Source organism: Platalea leucorodia (genome assembly GCF_965183815.1).
Source record: "Platalea leucorodia genome assembly, chromosome: 20".
NCBI classification, from domain to species: domain Eukaryota; kingdom Metazoa; phylum Chordata; class Aves; order Pelecaniformes; family Threskiornithidae; genus Platalea; species Platalea leucorodia.
Genome location: NC_138842.1, coordinates 7,575,601 through 7,601,516, shown reverse-complemented (window position 1 = coordinate 7,601,516; position 25,916 = coordinate 7,575,601). Strand labels below are relative to the sequence as shown.

The window sequence follows — 25,916 nt, the reverse complement described above, 5'->3', positions numbered from 1 at the left end:
TGCACACCCGCGCACCCCCTCCAGAGAGCTGCTCCGTTCTGCAACGGCGAAGCTGTTCCCTGCCACGGGCCAGGCAGAGATTGCAGCCCGCCTGGGCTGTACCCCCCGGCACCCGGCCGCCGCAGGACTGTGTCAGCAGAGCTTTGGAGGTGATTTTTGCGCCCTTCCTCCAGGGTGCCTGCGGGAGGTGGGAGTTTTCCACGGAGTTAACCCCACAGGCCCACGGCGAGGCGCGCAGGGCGCAGCCCCCGGGGCAGGCAGGCGGCACGGGGAAGAGCTGAGGCTGCTGGTGCTGCTCGCCGGCACCCTGCTGCTCGGAGCAGCAGTAGGCTGGGTGAGGTGGGGCCGCCGGCGAGTGGGTAAGGCAGGGCAGGCAGGCAGCGTTAGCCCGGGAAAGAGGTAGTCTCCGTACCTCCGTAGGAGCGGAGCGCTGGCCAGACCTTGCTCGTGTGCGGATTTGGGACGCGCAGGCTTTCAGCGGCCCGGGTCGAAGGGCGGCTGGGAGAGGCGCAGCTGAGGGCGGCTGTCAGAGCTCCCCTCGCCCTCGTGTCTCTGCGGTGGGTAAATTGATGGACGTCCATATTAACTCTGCCCCGGTTGTGCCGCACCGCTCTGGTGCATCTGCGCGGTGTTGCTGGATTGCTAAGTCGGGCAGCAGCCCGGTTCCGGGTGTCCGTCACCCAGCGCGTGCCCCGGGCTCCGCTGGAGCCTGCTGAGCCTCACCTGCCGTGCCCCGAGCCGCTGCCGTCCCCGGCTCTCTGCAGAGCCCCTGCGGTGCATGCCGAGCACCCCCGAAATCTCGGTGCGTGAGGGCTCGGGCAGCACCGGCCGCTCCCCGGCCCCCAGCGCTGCCCTGCCTGCACCTGGCCCTGCGGCAGCTCCTGGGGACTGAGCTGCGGAAGCGCGGGCTGCCCTGGGCTCCCTCGGCACCCAAAGCAAACCTGGTGCCGCAGCGGGACCGAGCTCCGGCACGCAGGAGCCTTCTCATCCCCCTGGCAGAGCAGAGACAAGGGACCCTGTCCTGCCCCTCCGGCAGGCAGCAGCAGGGAAGCACCGAGTGCAAAGTTTGTGTTTGGTTGTTCTTTTGTTTGTTTAACTGCACGAAGAGCAATAAAAACATCCTACACTCGGCCGAGTGTTTGGCAAAAGAAACCCATCAGAAGGCGCAAACCCAGAACGATAGTCATGACCGCTAACAGCGCCTCCTGTGGGTATATATATATATATTTGTAGAGGTTCTCTCTGTTGTGTACAGCTATGTACAGACAGATGCATTGGCGAGTTGCAATCCAAGGGTAGTGCATGGAAGAAATGAAAGGCAGATGCAAGACTGGTCATGTGCAACAGTCAGAGGCCTTTGGCCGCAAAGTTGCCAGCGCAGTCCCGCGTGGAGCCGCTCACAGCCCAGCTTCGAGCAGCAGGCGGTCCCGGGGAAGCGGCCTTGCGGCCGGCTCCCCACCGGCACCGCCCGGGGAAATCCATCCGGCGTGGGCACGGGGGCGCGCGGGGGCAGGCGGCCTCAGCCCAGCCCTCCCCGGGCAGGAAAGCCCGTGGGAGAGGGGGAAGCCACACGGCGAGACACGGCGCATTCCTGCTGCAGACGGGACGGGGAGCGGCGCAGAGCCCAGCGAGGTCGAGCGGGGTGGAGAGGGCGCGCAGGGCCAGGGCAGAAGGTGATGGGGGCAGAGCAGGGAGCGCACGGCCATCCCGTCATCCCCGGGGCCTGATGGCATCGCCCGCGGCGCTGCCAGGACGGCACCCGCACAGGGACGCGGCGGTGCTGGGCGGCGGGTGGCGTGGCGAAGGTCTCCCTTCTCCCCTGGCAGGGCTGCTCGTGGGTGACAGGGGACCTCCGTCACCGGGCGCTGGGCAGCGTCCCCTGGGGCTCCGTGCGTTGCCCCTCTCCTGCCACAGGAGAAGAAAAGCCCGGGCACGGCGCGGCAGGGGACGCTTCCCCGGGTCATTTTCCCTGTCTGCCCTGCAAGAGGCCCGAGGGCGAGCTCCCCGCACGCTCCCGCCAGCACGGCTCGCCTGCCAGGTCTGGTGCAGGGGGCGAGGGGCTTGCCCGAGGCCGGGTGGAGAGCCCGAGGCAGGCAGGACCGCCGGTTCCCAACCCTGGGGCTCGCCGCATCCCCCTGCACCGCAGCGGGGTGGGACCAGCCGGGGTCACCGCTTGCTCACGCCTGCCCTCGCCCCCCGCAAGCTGCCCGGGCCACCGCTAATAACGAACGGCAGAGCAGGCAGGGCAGCTCCGGGGGCGCGCTGAGGGAGCTGCCGCAAGCAGGCAGGTGCTGGCCCGTGGACGGGGCTGAGGCTGGCAGTGCATTGCCGTGGCAGTTACGGATTGTGCAGTGCTCTGCGGGGAGGCTGGAGGAGGCGGCCTCAGCATCGCAGGGCTGCTTGGGGGTGACAGAGCTGTCCCGCCTCTGGGCCCGCGGTTGTGCCCAGTCCTTCCCAGCAAGCGCCCAAAAACTCCTCTTCCTCCCAGCAGCTCTTCATCCCTAGCAGCCGCACCCCGCCGCTCCCCACCACCGCGGTTTGGCACATCAGCAGAACATTGTCCATTAGAATCACCCTCCCCAAGAAAGAAACGAGCACAAAAAAGTCAGCCCAGCACCTTTGGCTGAGATGCTCAGGCCCAAAAATAGCCCGAGAGGCAGAAGGGTACATCTGTTACACACCAGGAGCCATTAGCGGCTCCAAAACCCAGCAAAACTCAGAGACAGCACGTGGGCTAATGGTCATTACCCGGCCAGCGGCTTCCGAGCAGGCTGGGACAGTTCCCAAGGAGCGCGAGCTTCTTGTCGCAGCACCCTCAGCACTGGCGCGCAGGACTTGCAAGGAGGAGAGAGGCAGCTAACGAGGGTCCCTTGGGGACGGGCACAGCAGAAGCGCCTTGGGGGGGAGACGTGGCCCCAAGGGCAGACAGCTGCTGGCCGCTGGCCTCTGCTCTCTTTTTCTAGTGGGACAGGGCGCGGACATCTGGGCACGGGGCTGCCCGGCCCCCCTCTGCCCCTCCTGGCACCCCCTGCAGCCCCTCCTGGCACCCCCTGCAGCCCCTCCCTGCGTGGGGACCGTGCTCTTCCCCCCTCTGCCGTGCCACCCTGTCCCCAACAGCTGCCCGCGGCCCCACGCAGGGCTCCGGCACTCGGAGCGTGCCCAGCGGGAGCAGGGGACAAGCCGGTCCCAGCTCAGCCTCGGGGGCAGCCTCGACGCGCTTCAGCCACCCTCCCCAGCCCTGCCCGCTGCGGCCAGGCTCCGGGGACCTTCTCCTCTCCGCGCCCTGCTCCAGGCTGGGTTGGGTATTTAGATGGAAGGAGGGATGCTCTGGGGAGACAGAAATCCTTGCTCTGGGAAGCACATCAAGGGGGTCACGCTGTACAGGGGTGAAGAGGGAGGGGCAGGCAGGGAGGCGTTACTTGGTGCCCTCGTCCGGGTTGCCTTCGCCGTCCGTCTTCCCTTCCTCCTCCGTCTTCTGGTCGTCCGTGTTCAGCCTCTGCTGCTTTTTCCGGCGCACGCATTTCACCACCATCAGCACCAGGATCACCACGGCCAAGAAGCCACCTACAGAGGCGCCCACGATGACAGCCACTGTCGAGTCGTGCTTCGGGGGCTCTGGGGAGACAGGGCACGGGCTCAGGGGACGCAGCCCCCGGCTGGGGCAGCCAGTGGGAGCAACAGGGAACAGGCAGGGCTCGCTCCCACCGCTGGGGAGCAAAGCCTGCGCACGTAATGCCCGGTGAAGGCAGGGCAGGGGGTGGAGCAGAGAGCCAGCCAGCACCCACGGGTGCCCGACAGCGGAGGGGACCGCTCTACCGCTTACCTTTGGTGAGCACCTTCAGGCTGATGCTGGCGTGGCCCCGCTGCCGGTCCGGAGGGTTCAGGACATAGCAATTGTAGGTGCCCTCGTCCTCCAGCTGCACGTTTTTGAGGGTGAAGGAGACATCGTACTTGGTGGGGTTCCCGGTGAACTCCACTCGGTTCCCAAAGCGGTCCAGCTGCTTATTCATGATCTTCATCCGGAACTGCAGGAACTGGGCAGCCCGCGTGGGAGAGGAGGTGAGGCCGTGTTTGGCCCCCCGCGCGCTCGCCTCCCCCGGCCAGGCGTCCCCCTCCCGGGCACGTACTGCGCCGGGCGCGCCCACGCTGCACGCTCGCCCCCGCTCAGCTGCGGCCGCCACAGTGCCCAGGGCCAGGGTCTCCTCGCGGGCAGCACTGCCGGCACCTCTCCCCACTCGCACCCGCCTGTCCTGCCGCAGCGGGGCGGCTGCCCTGACCCCTGGTTCTTTACGCAGTTGGTCGCTAATTTTCCCCGTGGCGGAGGAGGGCCGGATAGCAGGAGCAGACCTAAGGAGAAGGCTCAGGACCCCAAGGAACGCACTCGACCACTTCAAGCTGCTCCCGGGACCTCCCAGCAGACCCCCTAGCCCCGGCGAGACTCACCAGCTCCTCGGAGCAGTTACTGCACTCCTGGTACGTCCAGTTGAGGGAGAACTGCTTGTTCTCCACCTTGTAGCAGGAGTTGAAGGTGCAGGAGAGCTTCACGGAGGAGCCATTCAAGGCGTTGATGGTGGCGGGAGCCATGACCTCCATGCCCAATCCCGTGGGCGCTGCCGCAGGCACAGAGAGCAAGAGCAGAAAGGCAGCTGAGTTAGCAAGGGGGCACGAGCAGCCATGCTGCTGGCAGGGCCGGCCTCGCCATCCCACCCCGCGGCCAGCTGGCCGCACAGAGCTCGCCCCGTGGCCTGGGGTTGCCTTTCAGGCACGTCCACGCGCAGACCACGCCGCGGCCGGCCAGGACCGGGGCTTCCCTGCGCAGCAGTGACGGGGACAAGGGGGAAGCGGCCCCAGCCCTGGCACTATCCCTCAGCTGGACAGAGAGAACATCAGCCCTGCTCTGCAAGGGCTGATGACCCCTCTCTGCCAAGCCCGGCCTGATGGCGCCCGGTGCTAAATTCTGCTGACTCCGGGCAAGCCCTGCTCCTCGCCACTTAAACGAGGCTTGCCTGCTGCAGAAGTGGTAGCGCTATGCAAAGGCTGAACGCAGCATTAGCATGCAGGGCTCAGCGCCACATCCGCTGAGAAATTTATGGCTGCGCTCATCAGATTTCATTCCCGGCAGGATGCACTAGAGCGGCGAGGGCTGGGATCTGCCAGGGCCAGCCCCCGGGGGCTGCAGGGGGAATGCAGATGCTCCCCCCTCCCAGCGGTGTTCACGCAAGGATTCTCCAGCTGGGAATGACCGGGTCAAGAGCTCCGTCGCTCCTGGGGTGACAAGGCCAGTCCCTGCACCCCGGCCTTGCTGTGGCAAGCTCGCAGGGCAGGGCAGCTCACTCGGGGCACGGGCAGTGCTGGGGTGTCTGTGCCCTGCTCCCTCTTCCGCTCCTTTCCCGCAGCTCCCCTAGCCTGCTGGCTGCCCCAGCAGCACCCGAAGCCCAGCGCCTGCATCCAGCACGTCCCCCCCAGCCTGCAAAGGGGAGGGTGCGCACGCCGAGGCAGGCTCCTGAACAGGCGACTAGCTGCAAACTCCAAGGCTAAGCCCCGAGAGGCACAGGGGTGGAGAGCCCTGGAAGGGCTGCTGGGAGGGACGACGCTGCGAAGGGGGGCTGTGGCACCCGCAGGGCAGGGCCAGCGGCACTGGCAGCAGGTGCTTTTCCGATCACCTCACCTCTCCCCTTTGGCTGCTGCTCTGTGCTCTCAAACCTTCTTCCTGAGGTGCTCCTGAGTCCAGCCCTGCGGCCGAGCTGGATGCATGTCAAGGCTGCTCCGCTGGCTAATCCGCTCCGTCTGCAAGCAGGGCAGGAAAGGGGCCAGGCTCTGCGGCCAGGGAAAAGAGGCTTTTCCAAGCTGCAGATACGGCTGTTTCGAGCCACAGGTCTTGCCGCAAGGTGCGAACCAGCAGCATCCTGAAGCCAGCGCTCTGGAGGCAGAGGGGTGCCCTCCAGGTGCGGCCAAGCCCCCGGAGACGGCTCCCTGCTCGTGCTGGCAGCTGGGCAGCCCTGACGAGCACCCTCCATCCAGCCCCAGCGCAGGGAGGGCTCCCCCAGGGTGCTGGGAGGCGGGCACGGGGAGAGCTGGCGCACGGGGACCAGCCGCGGCACCCAAGGAAAGACGCGTCCGTGTCTGAGCTGGGGACCCAGCCCTGCTGCCCCATCGCAGCCCACCCCCTTAGACGCTTTCGAGAAAACCCGGTAGGGCTGAGAGAGAAGAGCCGGGAGCCGGCCTGTCCCGGGAGGCCCCCTCACGGACCCAGCCCAGCAGGCCTGGTCGGAGGGGTCCCCGCACCGAGGCGCTGGCTTGAGTGCGCGGCAGCCCTCGCACTATGCCCTGCGTGCCCGCGCTTGGCTGGCGTGGCTTTGTGCTCGGGGCGCCCCAGGGCTCTGCAGGGGGCTGAGGCGCCGCCAGGAGCTCTCCCAGGCTTTTCCCCGCCGTCTGGTGCGGCGGGACCATGCCGCAGCCGGAGGGACCTCGCGGGCAGCCAGCACGCGATAGGCACGTGCCCCGGGAGCACCTACGTGCGCGGGTCCAAACCCTGCCATCGCCCGGGCGCCCGGCACCGGGGGAGGACGGAGGTGGGGAAGGAAACCGCTCAAATCCCTGGCACCGACCGTCCAGGCTGTGTCCTTCGGCGCTGCGCAGACTCCCCAGCGCTCTGTCACACTACACCCTGCGCCCGGGGCGCGGGAGGTAAAATGACACGCAGCCTCTAAAGCAGACCTTGCTAGGCTTTTTATCCTCCATTTCCCAGGCTCTCTCCTAAAGCAAAGGCAGCCCACCAGGAGCTCCAGGACAGTGCGAGCAGCACTCCACAGAGGTGATGCGTTCCCGTTTCCAATCAATACAGACCCAAACCTGCTGACACACGCTGCTGGCTCGGGGCAGGGCAGAAATGCAGGGACCACAGCTCCCCGCCGCCCCGTGCAGCGCCGTCAGCCCAGAGCCCGCCGCCCCAGCAGCCAGCCGCAAACCAAAGGACAGTCGCAAGCCCGTAGCCCACCCGCCGCCGCCCTCCCAGCGCGGCAAAGCCAGAACTGCCCCCTCTCCCCGCTGCAGCCCACACCGCTGCCTAGCATGCAAACCGCCTCGCGCTCAGACAAACCTCCAGCGAGCAGGATGCACGGCTTTTTTAAGAGAAGCTGCGGTTGCAACGTACCCCCCATCCTGCCTGAAAGCAGGTCACCCGGGCTGGCGGATTTCAGAAGGGTGCAGAGCGGACCACCTCCGTCCCCGTCCCTGCGGCACAGCATCTCTCGCCGCCTCGCTGCTCCCCCGGGGGCAGGAGGGGCTTCTCGGGCCCGGGGCGTGGGGAGGGGGCTCCTGGCCAGAGAGGGTGTTTCTCCCCAGCCGGGGGGCTCGCCCCTGGCAGCCGTGTGCATGCAAGGGGTCAAGTCGACACTTACCCAGCGAGAGCAGCAAGCTGAGGCCAGTGAGGAACAAGGTGAGCTGCGGGAGCCAAGCTTCCAGGCTCATTTTGAAGGATTTTTGTGTATGGAGAGGACCTGGTGTTGGTGTGGATTTTGGTGGTGGTGGTTTGCTTTTTTCGAACGCCCGGGTTATTTGCAGGTGACATATAACATTAGAGCTGCTTTATTTCCACAGCCCAATATGGCTGGCTGGAGCGGTGCGGGATCCAAAAAACCAGTAAATGCTATGGTTGGTGGATTCGAGCAGGGGAAGCGGGAGGGCAGAAAAATTTTTCCCCTGAACAGAAGGCGACGGCTCCTGCTGCTCCTGCTCCGGGATCTGGTCGCGGGCTGGGTGGCAGAGCGTCTCCTGCAGCGCGCTGAGCCCAGGGCAGCCGAGGAGCAGGCTTCTGCTGGGAATCCCTCTGGCCGTGCGAACTTGTTGTCGGAGCAAGCGGCGCTCAGGGCTCCTCGTCCCCCCAGGAGGCCAAGAGCCGGGGGACTCAGCCGGTGCCTGGGGGTTCCCATGGCCCCGGCAGCCCCCTGATTGCAGTGGAGCCGTGCAGATGTGTCACCTCTGCGCTGGCAGAGGCTGGCAACCCAGCCCTGCTCGTGCCGTTCACAGCAGCAATTCCCACTCTTGCAGGCCCAGGAACATCCGAAATGCCCTCCCGAAGCCAGGCAGAGAGCAGAGGGGCTGATCTGGCCTGGGAAGGGCAGAGGGTCCCAAGCGGGCGGCCTGCACAGCAGGCCTGGAGGAGGCACGGCCGCGGGCAGGCAGCCTGCAGCGGGTAGAAGCACTCCCAGTCTGCCTGCCTGCTCCCGTGCTGATGCGAGGGCAGCCCCATCGCTTCCCAGGGGTGCCAGGCTCTGCCGGCACCTTCCCCCTTCCCCAGCGGCATGCTATCCCAGGGCAGCACCTCTCTCTATCCAGCCCTCGGGATGGGGAGGCTCTGCCCGGCAGTAACAGGGCTGGAGAAGGTCTTTGGTCCCCTTCACGCCATCGGGCCACGGGCTCTAAGCTTGGATTCTGGCTGCAGAGACCGGCGCAGGACAGAGACGACACGAGACCTCCCGGAGACCAGAAAGCCAGTGGCAGCAGCTGCTCAGCCACCTGCGGGACGCAGGACGGCGGGGTTTGCTGCGGCGGCATCAGTGAGGAGCACGGCGAGGGGAGCCCTGGAGCCGGAGCACATCTCAGTTCCCGTGCACCGGACCCCCGGGGAGGAAGGGATGGGGCAACGGGGCGGCCAGAGGGACGCAGGGGTGCTCTGCTCCCCGACCAGCTCCAGGAGGGGAAACGGGGCAGCGCGGGGGGAAGGCATCAGAGAAGTGCCAGGGTGCACACGGGCAAAATGCCTAGCAAACGCGCTCGCTGCGCACACAGCGCAGTTTCCCAACCACTCTCTGCTCTGCTGGAACGGGTCCCACGACCCCACAAAGGCAGCGGAGGTCATGTATAAGCCCTGACACCCCGAAACCAGCTCTGGTTGCCGATTCCTCCTGTAACCGCGTTTCTTGGCTTCATCCAGGAAAAGAGAGTAGGGTGTCAACGTGAAACCAAGGACTGCAGCCCGGAGCAGCCTGCGCTGCAGTCTCCCATCCAGCAGAGCCGGAGGTGGTCCCCAGCGCGCCCCGCTCCGCACCTGGAGGTGTCAAACATCTATATATAGGGCAGGAGAAGAGCCAGCCCGCGCCGAGACGCTGCCCCGGAGGCCCGGGAGGGGCTGCCGGGCTCCCCCCGGCCGGGGCAGCGGGGCCCAGGTGCGGGGCGCACGTGGAGGTGCTCGCCCGTGGCGAGCAGCTGGTGCACGGGAGACGCGGGGGGACCCCGCTGCCCGCGGAGCCTGCCCCGCTCCCCTCCATCCCCGGCAGGGCCGGGGGGCTCGGTACAGCCCAGGCGGGGCCCCTCCTGCTGCAAAGGGACCCCTGCGCGGCCCGTTTGGCTTTGCTGCTCCCCGGAGCCAGCGGGGCAGGCGCGGGCGAGGCTGCACGTGGGTGCAGGGGCTCCCAGGCCCTGGGCCAGGCAGCCTTTGGCACGCTCGGACATCGCACGCTTAAGCAGGAGGCAAAAGGAAGCCAGGAAGAGGGAAGACTCCCTCCGGTTTATTATCTTCAGAAGACACCATTGGCACGTCTGCATGGCTCCTGCTGCATCTTCCCCTTCCTCCCCCTGCCAGGCTCTCCTTGGAGATCGGCATCTCGGGACCTGGAGCTGCACGGACCAGGATCAAAGCTGGAGCGCGGAGGCTGGGCCCTCTGTGCCCCCCTCCAGAGACCGGGAGACGAGAGCCAGAGAGACGCGTCTCCCCCGGCCCGCCGGCAGGCAGCCGGGCTGGGACGTGCCCCGGCACTGGCTCTGGCACGGAGCACGCGGTGAAGCGGCACCGCTTCTTAGAGGAAGGGCTGACGGCAGCAGAATGCTGGCCTGCCCAAAGGAGCAAAGCTGTCTTGCACGCACCTGCTGGCTAAGGGGCTTACATCCCCCAGCACGGCTATTTCTCCCCCTCCGGAGCCCAGGGAAGGGCGGCCTCTGGTCCGCCGTAGGGTTCCTCGCTTTGTCCATCACCCTGTCGCCCCTCTGCCATCCATTCTGGCGGGATCACCCTCTTGGCCAGCTCCACGTAGATGCCATTCTCCCGGAAGGGAGTGGGGTGCTGCAAGGAGCAAAGGAGAGGGCGTGAGTCTCGCCGCCGGTATCGGGGCCCGTTTGGACGGGACCAGAGGCAAGGGATGCTGCCGTCCGGCGTGGCAGCGAGGGGTCAGGCCCTGGATGCCGTCACCCTGGGGGGCTGGTGATGTAGGGGGTCACAGCAGGCCCGCAGCTGCACGCCCTGCCCGTGCCTGCCGCAGCTCGGGGCAGCTGCTCGCCTCCTCACCATGGTTATGTAGGTCTCCTCGGCTCTCTTCTTCTTCCCTGCATCCTGCTCAGCCTTGGGTACCTCGGCTCCAGGGAGCGAGCAGTAAAGCGCTTCCTACGAGGGGGAGATCAGGACGCTTGGAAACGAGTAGTCCCCAAATACGTGAGGGCCTTCTTACCCCAGTCGCAGGACTATCACCGAGAGCCACGGCCACGGCTGGCCAGCAGACAGCACCTAATGCCTGGCCAGGGCGGAATCCCCTCCCTCGGCCTCCCCAGCCCCGTGGCCCATACACCCCACGTCAGCGATCCCTCCGTGTCCTGAGGACACGCAGCCTTAGCGGGTGACGAGACCGCAACCATCCTGCGTGAGGACAACCCTGGCCCAGGCCCCCGTCTCCCCCTGCCAAGCCTCTCGGCTCCCGGGCATCGGGCTGCTGCGGGAGCATTTGCCCCATCGGCACCTCCTCTTAACCGCGAGCCAAACGAAACGGAGGGAGCTGGGGCTCGTTCCAGCCACCGCCCACGCAGGCAGCCGGCGGCACAGCAAGGAGCCCGCGGCTCTCCTGCGCGCGCCACGCCACGTCCCTCGCTGGGGGTGCCTGGCCAGGCGAGGGCATGGCCCGCTGCGGGCGCCCGGCGCCTCTCCTGCCGCCCCGCGCGCCCCGTCCCTCCCCGTCTCCGCCTCTCCTCCCTCTCTTCGGTTCCCGCGGGTCGTGGCGATGTCCCAGGGCCGGCACACACGCGCCTCAGCTCTCACCTCTGCTTTGCTCTTGCTGCCACCATTTCCCCTCCTCTCCAGGGCCGTGTTGGCTGCAGACCTTGAGGGAAGGCCACGGCGGTGTCATCTCTGGCGAGAAGCATCGCCTGCTCCTCCGGTCCCTGCCCTCCCTCTCCCGGGACACCGCGATGCCTTCGCCCGTGCCTGGGCCAGGCCGCCCCTGCTGCTGGCGTGCCGGGAGCCCAGGGGGTTTGGGAGCAAAGGGGGGACGGGCCAGGGCAGCGTGACACTAGAGGGCAGCAGGAGCCTGCACCCCGCTGCGGGCCGCGGCATGACCCGGCGCGGGGAACCCTCCGCTTCCCGCAGCTCCAGCCCCGCTTGGGGCGGCTCAGGCCAGCGCTTGGCTAGCGCTTGGCCAGCGCTTGGCCAGCGCGGGACGGCTGCGGGGAGGTGCTTTGCTCAGCCCCGTAAGCCCAGAGCTAGCGTTGGTACCTCTTCCTCAGGCTGAATCCGGCCAGGAAAGCCAACACAATGGCCACGCAGCCGCAGCCCGCAGTCACAGGCCAAAACCCAGCGCCTCCCGGGGCCGCAGCGTGCTGGGCGCCTGCCGCTGCTCGTCCTGCTGGGGAGACACCGAGGCAGGGGATGGTACACACAGCGACCCCGGCCCCGCTCCCGAAGAATCGTGGTGGCAGGTCCGAGAGCCTGCTGGAGCCTCCGCAGCCCCTCTGCGTGGGGCCGAGCAGGGGGGCGGGAGAGGGGAGCAGTCGGAGGGCACGTACCTCTCTCTCTCGTGGGGCGGACGTGCAGCACCGTGTGGTTCTTGAAGACGCTGCTGTGCTGGAGCAGCCGCATCTCACACACGTACGTGCCGCTGTCGTTCACCTGCACGTCCTGCAGCTGGATGGAGCCATCCCAGCGGGAGATGTCCCCTTGCCACCGCGCCCGGTCCCGGAAACGGCCCACGGGGATGCTATGGTTGCTGTAGTAATAAAACACCATCTCCTCCTGCCAGGGCACAGACAGCATCGGGTGAAGGGAGCCCAGTGGCAGGGCACTGCCCCGTGTGCCTTCCCTGCTCCGAGCCGTGCTCTCTCCCTCTCCCCGTGCAGCGCTCGCCACGCACGAGAGCCCAGCTCGCTCCCACGCTCTCTTGGAAAGCCCCAGGACGCAGCACCCAGCGCTGCGCTTCCCCTGCGGTGCGGGGCCACGGGGCGCGGTGGAGGTTCCCCGCCACCACACGGGGGAACGTTCCTCCTCTCCCTTCCTGGCCTGGGCCAGGCAGGCGGGCTTCCCCGCAGCCTCCCAAGGGCGGCAGGGCTGCCTCGCTCGCCCTCCCCTGCCGCCTGCCCCCGCGCCCTGCTCCACCGCCCACCCCCCGGTCCCGACCCACCTTCGGCGTGTCGGCTCCTGCCGTGCGCAGCCAGTCCACTTTGGCCATCGTCCAGCCCTTGGCCACCGGGTCTAGGAAGAGGCACCGCAGCAGGACAGAGTCCCCAGCGCTGGCTTGGAGCTGAGGCTCCATGAACACCCAGCCAGCCGACCCGCTGCATCGCTCTGCCAGGGACAAGGACAGCAGGATGAGTCCGGGGAGGACGGCCAGATGCAGCCTGCCTGTCCCCATAGGTATCTCCTCTCCAGGTAAGGCTGGGGCTAACGGCACTGACCAGTCCGGAGCGCAACTGGGAGGCCCCGCTCCCCCTCCCTGACCCCTGCCTTTGGCGTGCCCGGGATGCGGGGCAGCACATCCTCCCAGCCGCCAGACCAAGGGCTGCTGCGCTCGCTGAACAAGCCACGGGGAAGGGAAGTGGGGAAGCGCAACCCCAGCCCTCTGCGTCTCCAAGCCGAGGGCTGCGGCTCCTGCAGGGTTGTTCCGGTGAGTCACTGGCTGGGAGAGCCAGCGCCGCGCATCGACACCGGGCCAGGGGCGATTCGACTGCTTCACGCGAACTTCGGTTCCTCTTTCACAACCTGCCCGTTTGGCTTCCTTACCCCTTGCTCACAGGCTCCTGACCTGGCCTCGCATTTGTCTGGCCACATAACTACTGCTTAGGGTTTCTAGAGAAGCCGGGCGGCGGGGAAAAAAAAACAAAATAGAGGAGCATCAAAGAGCACCGAGCTGACATAACCAGGCCGAAGCAGCTGCCGACACGGCAGGCTGCAAAGCGTGCGGCAGGAAGGGGAAACAAGCGGGGCAGAAAACGTCCCTGGAGCTCGTGGGGAGAAACCCTGCGTGCCCCGGAGCCTGCGCTGGCAAAACCCAGCAAGAGCAGCGGCGGAGGCTCTGGCGCTTGTTTGTCAAGAACCAGGCGAGCCGATTCAGCGGGGAGCTGCTCAGACAGGCAGACTTTTCCTGGTGTCTTAGCCACTCTGCTCACCCCGTCCGCAAGCCCCTGAGGGCCGGGCCCTGGCAGAGCACCAAGGACTTGTCTGGTGCCCCGTAAATAATAAATGCAAAGCGCTCCAGCTCCCCAGACAGGTTTCCTTAGGTCTTGACCAGCTGCGGAGCTGAAAATGACAAACATTTGCCAGCGGAGAAGACCAAGGGAGCCAGTCGCCTCGAGCAGAGCCAAAATCAATACCTTGGAAACCTTTCCCTGTATTTAGACTGGACAAAGCAGTTCTACTTTCAAAGCCTTGCAGTCTGGCAGAGTAAGTATAGGTCTCCATCGGGGATGCTGTTGCAGTTGGAAGCCTCTGCGTACGAGCTCTGCAGGGGGGGAACACGCAGCACCCGGAGACCAGAGGAGCCGCTGGCACCCAGGAGCCCCCTCACTGCCGCCAGCTCCGTGCGCCTGCGAAACCCCGAGGGGTTCCGAGCGCAGGACGAGGGGAACCAGCGGGTCTTTCGGCAAAGGCAGCGGGGAAAGCAGGCAAGGTAAACAGACCCACCGGAATGACTTACAGCTTACCCAGCCATGTCAGCACCAGAGTCAGGCTCAGCAACGCCTTCATCTTACTCTGAAAAGAACAGCAGAGGTGAACGCACGCATCGGTTTCCCCTGGGGCAGGACACCGACGGCTTGCAACCGAACCGAACCCCGAGGTCAGAAAAAGACTTCCTTCGGTTCTTCGGAGAGGGCCACAGTCTTTGCTGCCTGGATGTTCAGCCTCTCGAGTTGGCCACTGTCCCAGCTGGGAGCCTGAAACCCGGCGAAGCACAGATGTCAGGCTCGTCTCTGCTTTGAGACCGCTGCGAGCCCTCAAAAGGAAGAGAGAGTGAGCGGGGGGAGGGCTCAGCCTGAAGCACCTTTGCGTTTTCCCCTGAGTAATGAATCATTCCGGCGGTTTGGGGGTCGAGTCTCTCGCATCTGAACCGAGACGTTCACAAACCTTAACTCTGCTCAGAGAGCAACGGGGCGTTTTTTCTGCTACCCGCTCAGAGAAGTCTGGGTACAGGTCCTAAAACCACACACCCCTTACTCTAGAGATACCCGCCTTGCCCCAGGGTGCTGCACTTGGTGAGAACTACTGCTGCAGCCCTTCAGAGTCTGTTCAGAAAGTGCCGTACTTGGCCACTGTATTCAGTCTGAGCTGCTGCCCATCCCTCAAAACAAAGCCACGTCTCCTTTCTACACCTTGCAGACCTACCCCGCGGCCCAAGGAAGGACTGGCTGCTACCGTCAGGAACGTGCCGGCCGGCGTTCACGCACGGATCACAGGAAGGCACAAGCCAGTACCCTGCTTGCTGCGTCTCCGCTCCGTGATTCAAAGCCGTGCCCGTTCAAAACCGATAAACGTATTTAAGGGCAGAAAGTGGAGAGAAGCCCTCCCCGCTTGCAGAACCTGCACGCTACAGGAGAATTTGAGGCTGCTGTTACCAGCGCGTGTTTTGCAATACATGCGCTTTGGCTGCAGAAATAGAAGACCAACAAGAGCCGAATCATCTCTGAAATCTTGCTGGCTTCTCTCCTTTCTCCTCAGTCGTGCAAGCCATGGAATCTCTAGACCAGCTTCAGTAAGGCTTGGAAAGGGGAAAGGTCCCAGAGATTTCTCCCCAAGAAACAGCCACGAGAGGAGTTAGAGTAAGCGTGTAAGGTAAACGTCTGCCGTTATTCTTATCGCTCTCAGAGATCCCCTGCTCCCTTCAGTGCTGCGGGGCAGAAAGCCACCGCGACAGACCCGAGGTCCTGGGAGACCGAGTCTCCCGGGCAGCGCCTGCGTCCTTGGCACTCCGGGCAGAGCCGACGGTGACAGCAAGGCCAGGTGCAAGGGGAGGGCGCGGGCAGCGGGGAGGCGACGGGGGACGCGCCAGCTCCGCGCACGCAGCCTGGGGCGGCGGGAGCGGCAGGAGCAGCGAGCGAGCAGGGAGCGGGGAAGGCCTCCTACCCGCCGCGGCTCACCCCCTGAGAAAGCTTCCATCTCTTTACGTGGCCAGACACGTTTGCTAATTCCTTTTTCTTTCCAAAGGCATTTTTCTCAGCGAAGGAAGCTCAGAAACACCCTGAGACAGGCTCAGACGGGGATTGCGGCCCCAGAATTAGCTGCTGGGGGACCACGGGTCTGTTCCAGGCTGAGAAACAGTCGTTACGGCTTCCCAGTGAGCGCGTGGCATTTCTGCCCGCAGTCCGTGATGCAAAAGCACCTCTGCCCTCCATCGCCCTCCCCTTTCCACAAACGAAATCCCGAAAAGTGGCAGCAAGCCTTCTGGAATTCTCTCGAATCCGCCTTTCAAAAAAACCGTGACCCGCTTGGGGGTTGGGTTTTTTGGAGGCGGAGAGGAGAGCTGTGCTCTTTGACTGCGCTGTTTGCAGCTCTGCCGTGACACGGTTTGCTGTACCACCCGCGCTCGTGCACACACGACCTGCAAACAGCAGAACTCAGCTCCCAGGCGCTCAGCTGCTGCAGCGTGCCTCAGTGCAGCAGGCCAGAGCATCCTACTTGCCAGCTCTGCTGCCAAAAGCCGTAGAACTCCAGCAGAGCGACACCCTCCCGGGACCACCCCCGTGCAGGACCCGAAATAGGAGCCAGCTTAAAAAAAAAAGCCTGCAGCCCACAGGAGCCTGCGTACTGGGATAGCTGCAGTCGGAACTTCGAAAGGTCTCTGCAGCTGAGCTGCTGAGGCTCTGGTCCTTATCTGCCATCAGATCCTTCCTGGACGCGTTACCCTGTTTCTCAGAATAAATCCTGGTCCTGTCTGGGAAGGCGCTTTTGCAGGGTCTCCCGCTGCCACACGCACCAGCGAGTGGGCGCTGGGCGCGAGGCAGCTGAAGACAGCACCCACTCGCCCAGGCTGTTCTGCATGTTACGGTGCTGGCATATCAAAACCCTTCTGCAGGATAATTGCCTTGACTAAACAGGTTGGGAAAAAAGTACATAGATCCCATACTGCCTTCCCATTTTCCTACTCCTGCACGTGGTATCCGAATCCTCAGCCCTTCTAGGTTTCCTTAGTTCTCTTTTCAGGAAAACCAACCCACCAAAAGTAACTGTTATGGCAAAAAGTACTCACCCGGCGTGGCTCGGGGCAGTCAGCTTGTCTCTTGCGTGAAGGGTTCTTCCGGGACTAATTCAGAGCATCTGAAGTAGTAAGTCGCTAAATCATTTTGAGGTTGTATGTGCAAGACGTCGGTGTTACTTACCAGCCTTTGGTTTCGGGTCTCTTATTGCAGGTTCGCTTTAGTGGTCACTTTCAACTCGCAGGAGGAAGTGAAGAGCCAGCACGAGGCGCCGACAACCCAGAACGCGGAGCGGACCGCTGCCGAGCGGCGGGAAGGACTGCCGATGCCTACGCCCGCGAGCAGGTGAAGGGCACGCAGCTTCGCAAGGAGAAGCCGCTCCGCAGGTACATGGTGCGGCTCAGTCCCGGTCCTTCTGTCGTGGCAGATGGATCTGGTCCGTCGTTACGTGGGGAGCCAAGAACGGAGAGAGTCTCGGCAGGCGAGCCTCCTGCGGCCTGCGCTCCCGCCCCGTTTGTTTCGGGGGATCAGAGCTGGTTAAAGCACCAGCTTTTTCAGCCTTCCTCTTCCTCTGGAACACCACAGGAATCACTGTTCTCTACCCCAGTATCAGCAGTTTTAATGGTGCACAGAGCAACTTCCTTACAGCCAGCAAGAGAAGAGAAGCGAAGCCTTGTTCACGCTCAACACCATTCGCAACCCAGGATGCCATTAGCTGCGGGGCTGCAGCTTAGCTTTGCGCCAGGCAGCCCGGCCCAGGATCTAGCCCCCTGTTCGCAAAGGAGTGGCAGCTGAAGGCACCCATTTTGCAGAAAACAAGAGCCGTTCACTGCAACAAAGAACTCGCGTGATGCGCTGCTGCTGAAAGTGGAACAACAAAGCCACTTCCTCCAGGCTCCGCGTACCACCGACATCCTTCCTCAGGGAAGCTTCGGCTGGGGGAGACGCGGTGCCAGGAGGAAGCACGAGCTTTTTAAACATTACTTCAGAGTAGACAGGAGAAAAATACAGTTCTTTATCCGGAGACACAGATCTACAGCTAACCTGCTTTGCAGTCAGGAACTTCAACATACCTGTAATCGGCAGCCGTCACTGAGCTGCTAAAGGGAGACCGGGTACCTGTTCCCTTTTGAGCTAAGTCCGTTCCCTGGACGCCTTTACCCACCATCATATGACCATTTCCGTAGCTAAGCAACAACTCAGGATGGCCATTTTAGGAGTTCAACTGTATTTAGCCAAATAAAGAAATCCACAGCCCAGACGACACAAAGCAATTTATTGGCAATGGCACATGAAAAGTCAGCAGCAAACTCATAACACACGTGTAAAAGGAGACTATTTGCCCAATGCCGCGTACAGCAAGGAAGCAGAAAACAGCAGCTCTTCAGGCATTGAGCAGACCCGAATTCCGCTGCTCTCCGCCACCCGTTGCTGGACGAGGTTGGTGAAAGAGAAAGGCCTCTTTCTCAGCGGGCAGTAACGATGCACGTTTGGCTGTTTCCCTAACGTGGCGCCTAGGAGAGGAGGGGAAGAACACGCCCGCTCTTCCGAGCACAGAACGTTCCTTTGGACGCTGCTTGAGCCCACGGTTGAGGTAGATGGGGTTATGTTTCCCCAGACACAGAGTCCCCATTTGCATTTCTGATTTCAAAGGAGTAGTTTTATATGAATCATGCTTCACTTCTACAAGTAGAAGGATACGTACCCAGTAATGCAGCTGTTGGACAAGTAATAAAAAAAAAGGAAAGCTAAAACTCAGCAGTGTAAGGTAACGCTACTGTGCCGCTGGTGACTTCAAAACCGAATCAGAAAACAGTAGGAACAAAATGGTGGTCCTGTAATTCGGTGGCAGATTAAAGCAATGAAGAGTGAAAAAGCAGCAGGTTCTCTTCGCTCCAGGACAAAGGGTGCCATATACCAACTTACTCAAGCTGTTAAGTCCTTAGCAAACACGTTCCAAAGAAATTGAGAAGAAAACCGATGACCACCTCAGAGAGCTGACAGCCCTCCGGAGCAGCCTGCGCCTCAGGCAATTCCAATTCAAGGGCGCAGGAAAGGAGGGATATCACCAGTAATAAGGGGGACAAACTTGCGAGTAAACTAAGAAGCGTGCGCCGTCGGACCGCTGGCAGGAGACAGGCTGTACAGCCGTAGGCACTGAGGTTTCTGGAGGCACTAGAGAAGCGAGGTTAAGAGGGGGTTTTTTTCCCCAATAAATTAGAAAGATTTCCAAAATCATTATTTTGCACTTAAATAAAAGTGAATTATCCCATCGGCATTATTCTTCCAGTCTCCCAAGATCAAAGCAGGTCCTTCAATCTGCACCGGTTATCCAGCAGCCTTCGTACCTATTTAGCCATGATTTTCAGCGCTGTAATTTTGTTCTTTATCCGTAGCTTTAGTCTTTCATCAGTATGGGTCTTCCTCGTCCGTGTCCTAAACAGGGAGCACGAAGAGAGAAATTGAGACTATGTACGAAGACACGAACCAAGTTACGAGTTCAATAAAAGTTTGGGTCTGCTGGGCTTCTGACAAGAGCTTAAGTGCTTTCCAAAACGCTGCTGTGCTTGGATAAGCCATAGGACTTGTAGCCGTATACGGGCTCGCAGCTAAATCTGTTTGACTTATCGCAGCTACGCAGACAAATTGCCACCGTAGAGCCAACGCGTGAAGCGTGTTTTAGGGAAGCAGCAGCTAAAGCTCAAGCAAAAGATGAACCATAAAGTGCAGACGGCCATCTTCTTAAAAAGTGCCACCGATCCCTACAGAGGTCGGGAGCAGCACAAGTTGTTGTTTTTCAGCTGCAAGCAACCACACGCTTTCAGATCCCCATCGCCTATTGTTTTAACCACAGTAACCATCTGATGCCGTCCCCACAATCCAGCTCTGCAGCTCTCAACTCGCCAGAACCTCAAACGTAACAGCTCCATAAGGGAAACCTCACTAACCTTCCAGCCATTTTAAGTCCAAGCAGGTTTTCACTGCTTTGCAATTTTAATTATGTGGTAGCACATTAAGCACGAAGAAGTACATTACAGAAACCTCAAAAATGGAGTCACTAAAGCCAGCGAGGCAGGATGTTGCGAGACCTGGTAACCTAAATATTTCGGTATCGGAGAGCGAAGTATCAAACAGAGGACAAAATACTCAATATGAAAGCAGCAGGATTACAGCATTCAAATTTGCCTTCTCTCAAAGGACGAGAGGCCATTTCGCGACTGTTCAAGTCTGCGGCTGCCTGGCAGCGTCTGCCTCGGCGAGCTGGGGCTCCCGCCCTGTCCCACCTCGCCCCCCGCCGCGAAGCAGCGGCGCCTCCCCGCTCCCCGGCGCGTCGCTGCCGGCAGCCCTCCGCCTCCCGCCGCGGCTCCCGCTTCTGCGCGGCGCGTTGTCCGCTTTCCGCGCCTCCCAAAACTCCTTTTCCCGATACTGCTACATTGTAACTGTTGTGTCTTAGGTGGAATTGTAAATATTTGCTATGTAACTTGCGTCATTGTTTGTTTTTCATTCTGTATCCAATAAAGCCTATAAACCATCAGCACACACCTGTCGGACGGCTCACGCACTTAGCGCTTTTTAAATCGCTGACATTAGGATAGCGAATCGAGCAACACGCGTTTAAACCCTCCTTCATGTACCTCCTGACCGCGTAGAAAACGCGTAAAGGCGCGTCCGAGGTAAGCTTGCTCTGTAGGACAGCAGGAAAACGTGAAAACCCTCTCAAATTAGGCCTGTTAGCGAGCTTACTCTGGAAGGCGCCACACTTGGGGCTGCGGCTGCTGACGCCAGCAGACAGAACTTCGGAGGCGCATCTTACAGAACAAGCGCAGCAGGCGGCCAAACCACCGAGGAGTCCCGGCAGGACGGGTCTGATGAACAGCAGCTCGCTCACAGGGCAGCGACCGAACAAAGGACGAGCAGCACGTCAGGCACCAAACCAAACAAAAAGCCAGAAACAAACAGACAAACCACGAGAGCTCAGCAGGACTGGCGGACCTCCAGACAGCTTCCCCCCCAGCAACGCGGTAGGGCCAGCCGTTCGCACCCCTGTACGTGGGAAACGCCAAGGAGCACAAGCCTGGGCATTTGGGACGCTGCTTTGACATCTAGGGGTGTTATGACAAGCTCTACCTGCTGCTCTTAGCACCTCCTCTGAGCACCGAAGTTGACAAAACCACTTATGAAAACACCAGCTTTCACTTACCACACAGTTCAGACACCAGTTTCTGAGCTTCCCCAAGCAGCTGTCTGTCTCTGTGCGTTCAGGCCTGCAGAAAAAAGCATAGGATTAGGCCGGGCTTTTCCCCAACACACGTACTACGACCTCCTACGGACCGTGAATTCTAGTTCTACCGCACTGAATCGAAGGCTTTGCATCGTGATGAAAAGCCTTTGACTCTGCACAGCAACACCAAAAAGAATAAAAAACATCAGGGCCCTTATTTTGAAGGCAGACATTTCGCTTAAGTACCACAAAGAACGCAACAAGAGTTGCTATGTGGCTGGCAAACCTTAGGACGCTAATCAGAACGTTGTATTAAAAAACCCATTCTGCAGGAAATTGTAGCTCTGAGCTCACTGCAAAACCAGGCGCGGCTCCGGCGGCAGCAGCGTCGCCTCGCCGTTCCCGCTGCCGAACCTCTCCGGAACAGAATCCCCCCGGGCCAGCAGGGAATCCCGTCTCCAAGGCTCCTTCAGTACCTGGCACCTCCGCTCAGGCCACCGCAGGGGAACCAGTCAGCGTTATTCAGTTTGTTTTGTTGTTATGGATACTTCATACCAAAATGCAGCACATGAAGCCCACATAAGCAAAATATCTTGCTGATTTCGGCTGAAATAAATTACAGAAGTGAAAGACTGTCTAACCCTGAACTGCTTCAGTTCCACGGCCTCAGACGAAGGACAGAAAAAGGGGGATGTACAGCACTTAGTTTACGCTCCAACATGGGGATTTTCCAGAGCTTTCTGACCGCTGCCTAAATTACGCTCGTGGAGAAGTAGCTTTCATGCCTGAACTGCAGAGGCTGAGCGCTACGAAAGGAAGAACCGCGGAGGAACTGTCCTTTGGCCTGTCTCAACAGGCCAAAGTAGAAACACGGGCTTCGGGTGCCAGCCAGAACTTACTCATCAGACACTTCGATGGAGGATTTCTTACAGCCAGGTTTTTTTTTCTCCTGTAGCACTCCAAATTTCCTTCCCATCCTTACCAACAGCAGGATGACCACAATGACGGACGGGAGAAATACCAAAATGGACAGCAGCACCGCTGAAGTTAGCTGGAAGGAAAGGCCTGCAGGAAAGACAAAGAGCAGCCAGCTGTACCAGGAATAAAATACGGCTTTCTGAAGCCTCTGTGACAAACATTCAGCCAGGACACAGGTTGCTGGTCTTTTCATATAAAGCACAGAGCAGATTTGAAACCGCTTGTCACTGAATCTGTAGGACTCCTATCACATAGCCAACGCATATTTTTTGTAGCAAAAAACTACAAAGGCGGGCAGGGCACGACATAGTTCTAGCAGCACGCCTAAGCCGCGAATTTGGGGCAGGCCTCGCACGCAGGGCGGAGAAATCGAGTATTAGTGAGAATCAGCGTTGTGATGCGACAGCTCATTTAGACCAGCACTTCCTAAACATTTAGCTTGTTCTGCTGCTGCAATGTGCGGAGAGCGGAACTCCTGAACAAAGGCACGCTTTTGATTTTTGTTATTACCACAGCTTCCTCTGCGCCTTCCTGCCCCCAAGAAATTCAATATTCTCAATGTGTTCAGCTCCGAAAGAAGGGCTGAGGCGACTCTGGCTGAAACGCTAACGCGGAACTCCAGGGAACCCATTTCACGTGCGATGCTCAGACTTCTACGGTTCCGACAAAGCTGCAAGGCAGCCGTAGCACGTAGATGAGGACGTGCTGTTGCAACGGAGGCTTACCCCTCTCCGTAACTACCAGCGTTGTCTGGGGAATGTTATGGTACACGTCCGGGGGATTCTTCACGCTGCAGATGAACGTCCCGTTGTCACTCATCGCTGGGCTTTGGATAGCAACGGAAGCATCGCCCTTGGCAACATTCCCAGTCCAGGATATCCTGTCTTTGAACTTTCCCACTGTTGTTGGGTACGGAACAGACTGATAATGAAAAATCTAAAAGGAAGCAAAGACAATCATTGCGCCAAGAAAACACTCATCTAAGAAAGCAAAGCAAGCTACTTTTTGGATGGTAAACGTGAAGGGATACACATTAAGAAGCCAGAAAGGATACTGCTCGTACAGGAGACCTTTTCAAGCTCCTGTTTGACCTCTCCGAGTCAGTCCCCCGTCATTAGATCTCCAATGCTTTTATCTACCAGCCTCAGCTCTCAGGTGTCACCATCACCATTCTGACCAACTTGTTCCCTTCCGCACATCTGCGGTCGAGAAGCAGAGCAGGCTTCTTGTCTCGTGCGAGACAGAACACTGCAGTTCGTCAGCTTTTGCTTCTTGCATTTTTGCTCTCGCTGTCCTACGAGCAGAGACTTAGGAGACCTCACTTCAGGCAAGCACCACCCTTTTGTTCCAGACACAAGGACACTCCTAAGAGCTCAAACTCTTCAGGCAGCAGGTGTCACTGACCATCTGTAAAGATGTGCATTTTCTGCTTCCACCCTGAATGAGAGACTTCCAGCGGGCTCTCAGACTTACGTATTGACGCTTACGTTTCAAAACGCTGCCAACAAAAGAGCAAGGAGCAGCCCCTAAGCCTTGGAGGCTGTCGTCATCGCTGTCTTCAGACCGTCACTGCACACATGTTCTTACCTCTCCGAGATACAGCAGCAGCAGGCTGCACGACACGGCTCCTAGGGCACAGCTGCCTTCGAGAAAGCTACCAACCAAATGCTTTACAGTCACCCTATACACGGCTACGGCATACGATGCGGCACTTGCGTCAAAACCCAGAGTTTGCCTGCTTTTATCATCATCTTGCTATTATGCATTTAGAGAGAATATTTTCAGCCCAAAGAACACTAAAGCAACTTCACATGGGAAAGAAGGCGCCGACGAGAGTCCCGCACCCCAAAGTGACGAAGCAGCACGGCAAGGCAAACGGAAAACATGCCATCAGATTTTCAGCAAGCCCAGAGGCCTGGTCAGTCTCCACTAGAACGAGACTCCCTGGTCCACTTACCGTCTCCATCTGACCACCTGCGACGGGCTGGTACGTCCAGTCTACCGTCAGGCTCTCAGTGATGGGAGAGCTGGATCTGAATGAGCATTTCAGCGATACTCGTTCACCAACGAAAGCTCGCACTTTAGGACTGGCTTTAATTTCCAGGGCAAGAGCATTGCAGACACCTGAGGGAACAAGCACAAAGGGCAAGGATCAGATTCTTGTTATCTGCGAGGCGCAGCAGTGACGGTGTCCCAAAGGTATCGACGCACGTCCAGCTCAACCACAGCCCAAAGACTGAAGCAGGGTAGCGACCACCTCCCCCATAACGAAATTTAAAGAAAAGCAGGCAACTTCCCTATTGGAACTAGCCCCAATCGAAGTATTTACCTGGAAAACACCGCCAAGACCCTACAGATACTTAGGTATGGAGATAAAGAGCTGAGAAACTGAATCAGCTGGCTCTCTGATGAGTTGCAAAGTGCCAGCTTTAGGCTACTTCAAGGCAGCTCTGGCTCTGCGTGTCTTGCCCCAAGGTGATACAGCCAGGGACCTCCACACGGACCGGGTCCAGGGTCACCCCGCAGCAGCAAGAACTCTTTCGTCCCGTTCTCCACGTGCGCAACAACTCCTGCCTCCTTCGCCTGCTGCGATGCTCCAGCCAGGGACGCGGTCGGCGTGCCCAGCGCCCGGCAGGAGCATGGCTGGTATCCCCCCCCGCACGCATCTCCTGCTGCCGGCCGGTGCGGAGCGACCGCGGGGACGCTCTGCCCGCAGCGCAGCGGGCGGCGGGGCCGGGCAGGCTCAGGAGGGGCAGGCACACGTTTCTGTTCGCATTTCCCACTTGCCCCGCAAGTTTCTGGCGTTGCTCCGCCGCTCCGCAGCTACCGATAGGAAACGCGGGGGTCGTGACAACGCTCCGAGAGGCCGGAGGCCGCGAGCGGGGCTGCGGGGCCGCGGCCGAGCGGGCGGAGGGGGCCGGGGCGGCCGTGCCCGGGCGCGGGCAGGGGGAGGGAGGGGAGGGAGGCCGCCGGCCCCGCCGGGCCCCGCTCAAGCCCGTCCCCCGCCGCCGCTTCCCGCACCGCCCCGGACCCGCTCCCGCAGCCGGCGAGCCCCGGGGACCCCGCAGCGGAGCCGGGGCCGGCAGCCCCCCCCCCCCCGGCCCGGCTCCGGCCCGGCCCTGCCCCGCGGCTCCGAGCCCGCCGCCTCCCCGCGGAGCTGCGCCGCGCCCCGCCCGGCCGCCGGCGCGCCCCCGTTACCGAGCAGCAGCAGCAGCAGGGCCCCCCGCGGAAGGAGGAGGCAGCCGCCGCCCGCCGCCGCCGCCGCGCCGCGCCGCATCCCGGCTGCGCTCAGCCCCGCAACATGGCGGCGCACCTGCGGGCGGCGCAGGTGAGGGCGGGGGCGGCCCCAAAATGGCCGCCGCGGCGGCCTCGCACCTGGGCGCGGGCTCCCCGCCCTCCCGGGGGGCGGCGGGCCGCGGCCCCCGGCGGGGCTCCCCACAGCCAAACCTCCCCGTCCTTTGTTTATCTCTATGTATTTATTTATCTCCCCCTCATTTGAGGCGCCGAGGGCGCAGCAGGGCCGCGCTGGCGTAACGCCCTCTCTGCTCTCCACGAGGCGTCTTTATTTATGACGGGGGCGATGGAGACACGAAAACATACAAACAGATAACATGGCCCGCACATTACAGGGAGAGTCATAAAGTCATAAAGACACTTTTTAAACAAACGGGCTGACGTTTTGATGTGGTGCTGGTTAAATACCGTAAGAGTTTCAGTGATTTGGGGCTTGGCTTGCCTTAGATGGAGCCTAGGGGAGCGCGGGGCACGGGGGAAGCGAGGGCCGCCGACGCGGGGGAGAGACGCGCCGGTGGTCGCCCGGGCAGCAAACGGCAGCCGGGGAAAGCGGGATAGCGCTGGCGGTGTCGGAAGGCCGACACCGTGCCAGCAGCCACGGAGCGGGGCCGGAGAGCCGAGCGAAGGGAGGGCGGCCTTGGGACGTGGCGGCGGAGCGGGGAAAGGAGCTGCGCGGCGGCAGGCGGCATCCCCAGCTACCGTAGCTACAAAGCCTACTGAAGCCGCAAGAGAGCGATATGAAAAACACACCCACCGGTAAAGGTTCTCCCTAATAAGAAACAGCATACATTCCCAGACTGTAATACTTCCCATTTAAAGTAGGAAAGAGATTTAAAGTACGTTGTAGCGACCGGCTGCTCCTCTGATCCCTCACAGAGTCAGCCTTCCTTTTCACAACGTCAAAGAGGATTTTGAGGGAGGTAAAATAGGGCAACGCGTATGCACCGTGCAATTTCTGAGGTGCAAGAGTGCGCCTGCTCAGACGCTTTGAAAAATCTCGGTTCGGTCAGCGATCTTGGCGTTTTGTTCAAATCTTTTG

General features: G+C 61.2%; 3 protein-coding genes across 5 annotated transcripts; all 3 read right to left on the bottom strand.

The window, feature by feature from the left end:
* Positions 1-3,415: 3,415 nt before the first annotated feature.
* On the bottom strand, positions 3,416-7,470 carry SCN2B (sodium voltage-gated channel beta subunit 2; the record flags this gene model as incomplete). Of its 2 annotated transcripts, none has more annotated exons than XM_082330655.1 (4): positions 3,416-3,615; positions 3,824-4,034; positions 4,444-4,610; positions 7,401-7,470. In XM_082330655.1, the coding sequence occupies 4 exons, from the start codon at positions 7,468-7,470 to the stop codon at positions 3,416-3,418; spliced, it is 648 nt and encodes a 215-aa protein (XP_082186781.1). The 2 variants fall into 2 exon arrangements, with proteins under 2 accessions (XP_082186781.1, XP_082186780.1); XM_082330654.1 differs by lacking the exon at positions 7,401-7,470 and adding an exon at positions 7,154-7,247.
* A 2,063-nt stretch (positions 7,471-9,533) lies between these two features.
* On the bottom strand, positions 9,534-14,117 carry LOC309599334 (uncharacterized protein). 2 transcript variants are annotated; one of them, XM_082330649.1, is made up of 8 exons: positions 13,897-14,117; positions 12,378-12,541; positions 11,767-11,992; positions 11,477-11,606; positions 11,024-11,084; positions 10,283-10,378; positions 9,865-10,060; positions 9,534-9,618 (listed from the first exon to the last, which is right to left on the bottom strand). In XM_082330649.1, the coding sequence occupies exons 1-7, from the start codon at positions 13,937-13,939 to the stop codon at positions 9,899-9,901; spliced, it is 882 nt and encodes a 293-aa protein (XP_082186775.1). In that variant the 5' UTR covers positions 13,940-14,117; the 3' UTR covers positions 9,534-9,618; positions 9,865-9,898. The 2 variants fall into 2 exon arrangements, with proteins under 2 accessions (XP_082186775.1, XP_082186776.1); XM_082330650.1 differs by having other exon boundaries at positions 11,477-11,603.
* Positions 14,118-18,752: 4,635 nt separating this feature from the next.
* On the bottom strand, positions 18,753-24,860 carry MPZL3 (myelin protein zero like 3; the record flags this gene model as incomplete). The annotated part of the gene is made up of 6 exons (XM_082330651.1): positions 18,753-18,819; positions 20,585-20,648; positions 21,505-21,670; positions 22,309-22,519; positions 23,541-23,707; positions 24,782-24,860. The coding sequence occupies 6 exons, from the start codon at positions 24,858-24,860 to the stop codon at positions 18,793-18,795; spliced, it is 714 nt and encodes a 237-aa protein (XP_082186777.1). The 3' UTR covers positions 18,753-18,792.
* Positions 24,861-25,916: the final 1,056 nt, after the last annotated feature.

What these genes read in the sequence shown, in the direction of transcription:
- LOC309599334 (XM_082330649.1), bottom strand. Translation starts at nt 13,939, where the DNA reads ATGAAGGCGTTGCTGAGCCTGACTCTGGTGCTGACATGGCTGG. An exon ending in TCTGGTGCTGACATGGCTGG is followed by an intron (nt 12,542 to 13,896) that starts GTAAGCTGTAAG and finishes TGTCCCTGGCAG; the next exon opens with AGCGATGCAGCGGGTCGGCT. An exon ending in CCGCCCCACGAGAGAGAGAG is followed by an intron (nt 11,607 to 11,766) that starts GTACGTGCCCTC and finishes GTGTCTCCCCAG; the next exon opens with CAGGACGAGCAGCGGCAGGC.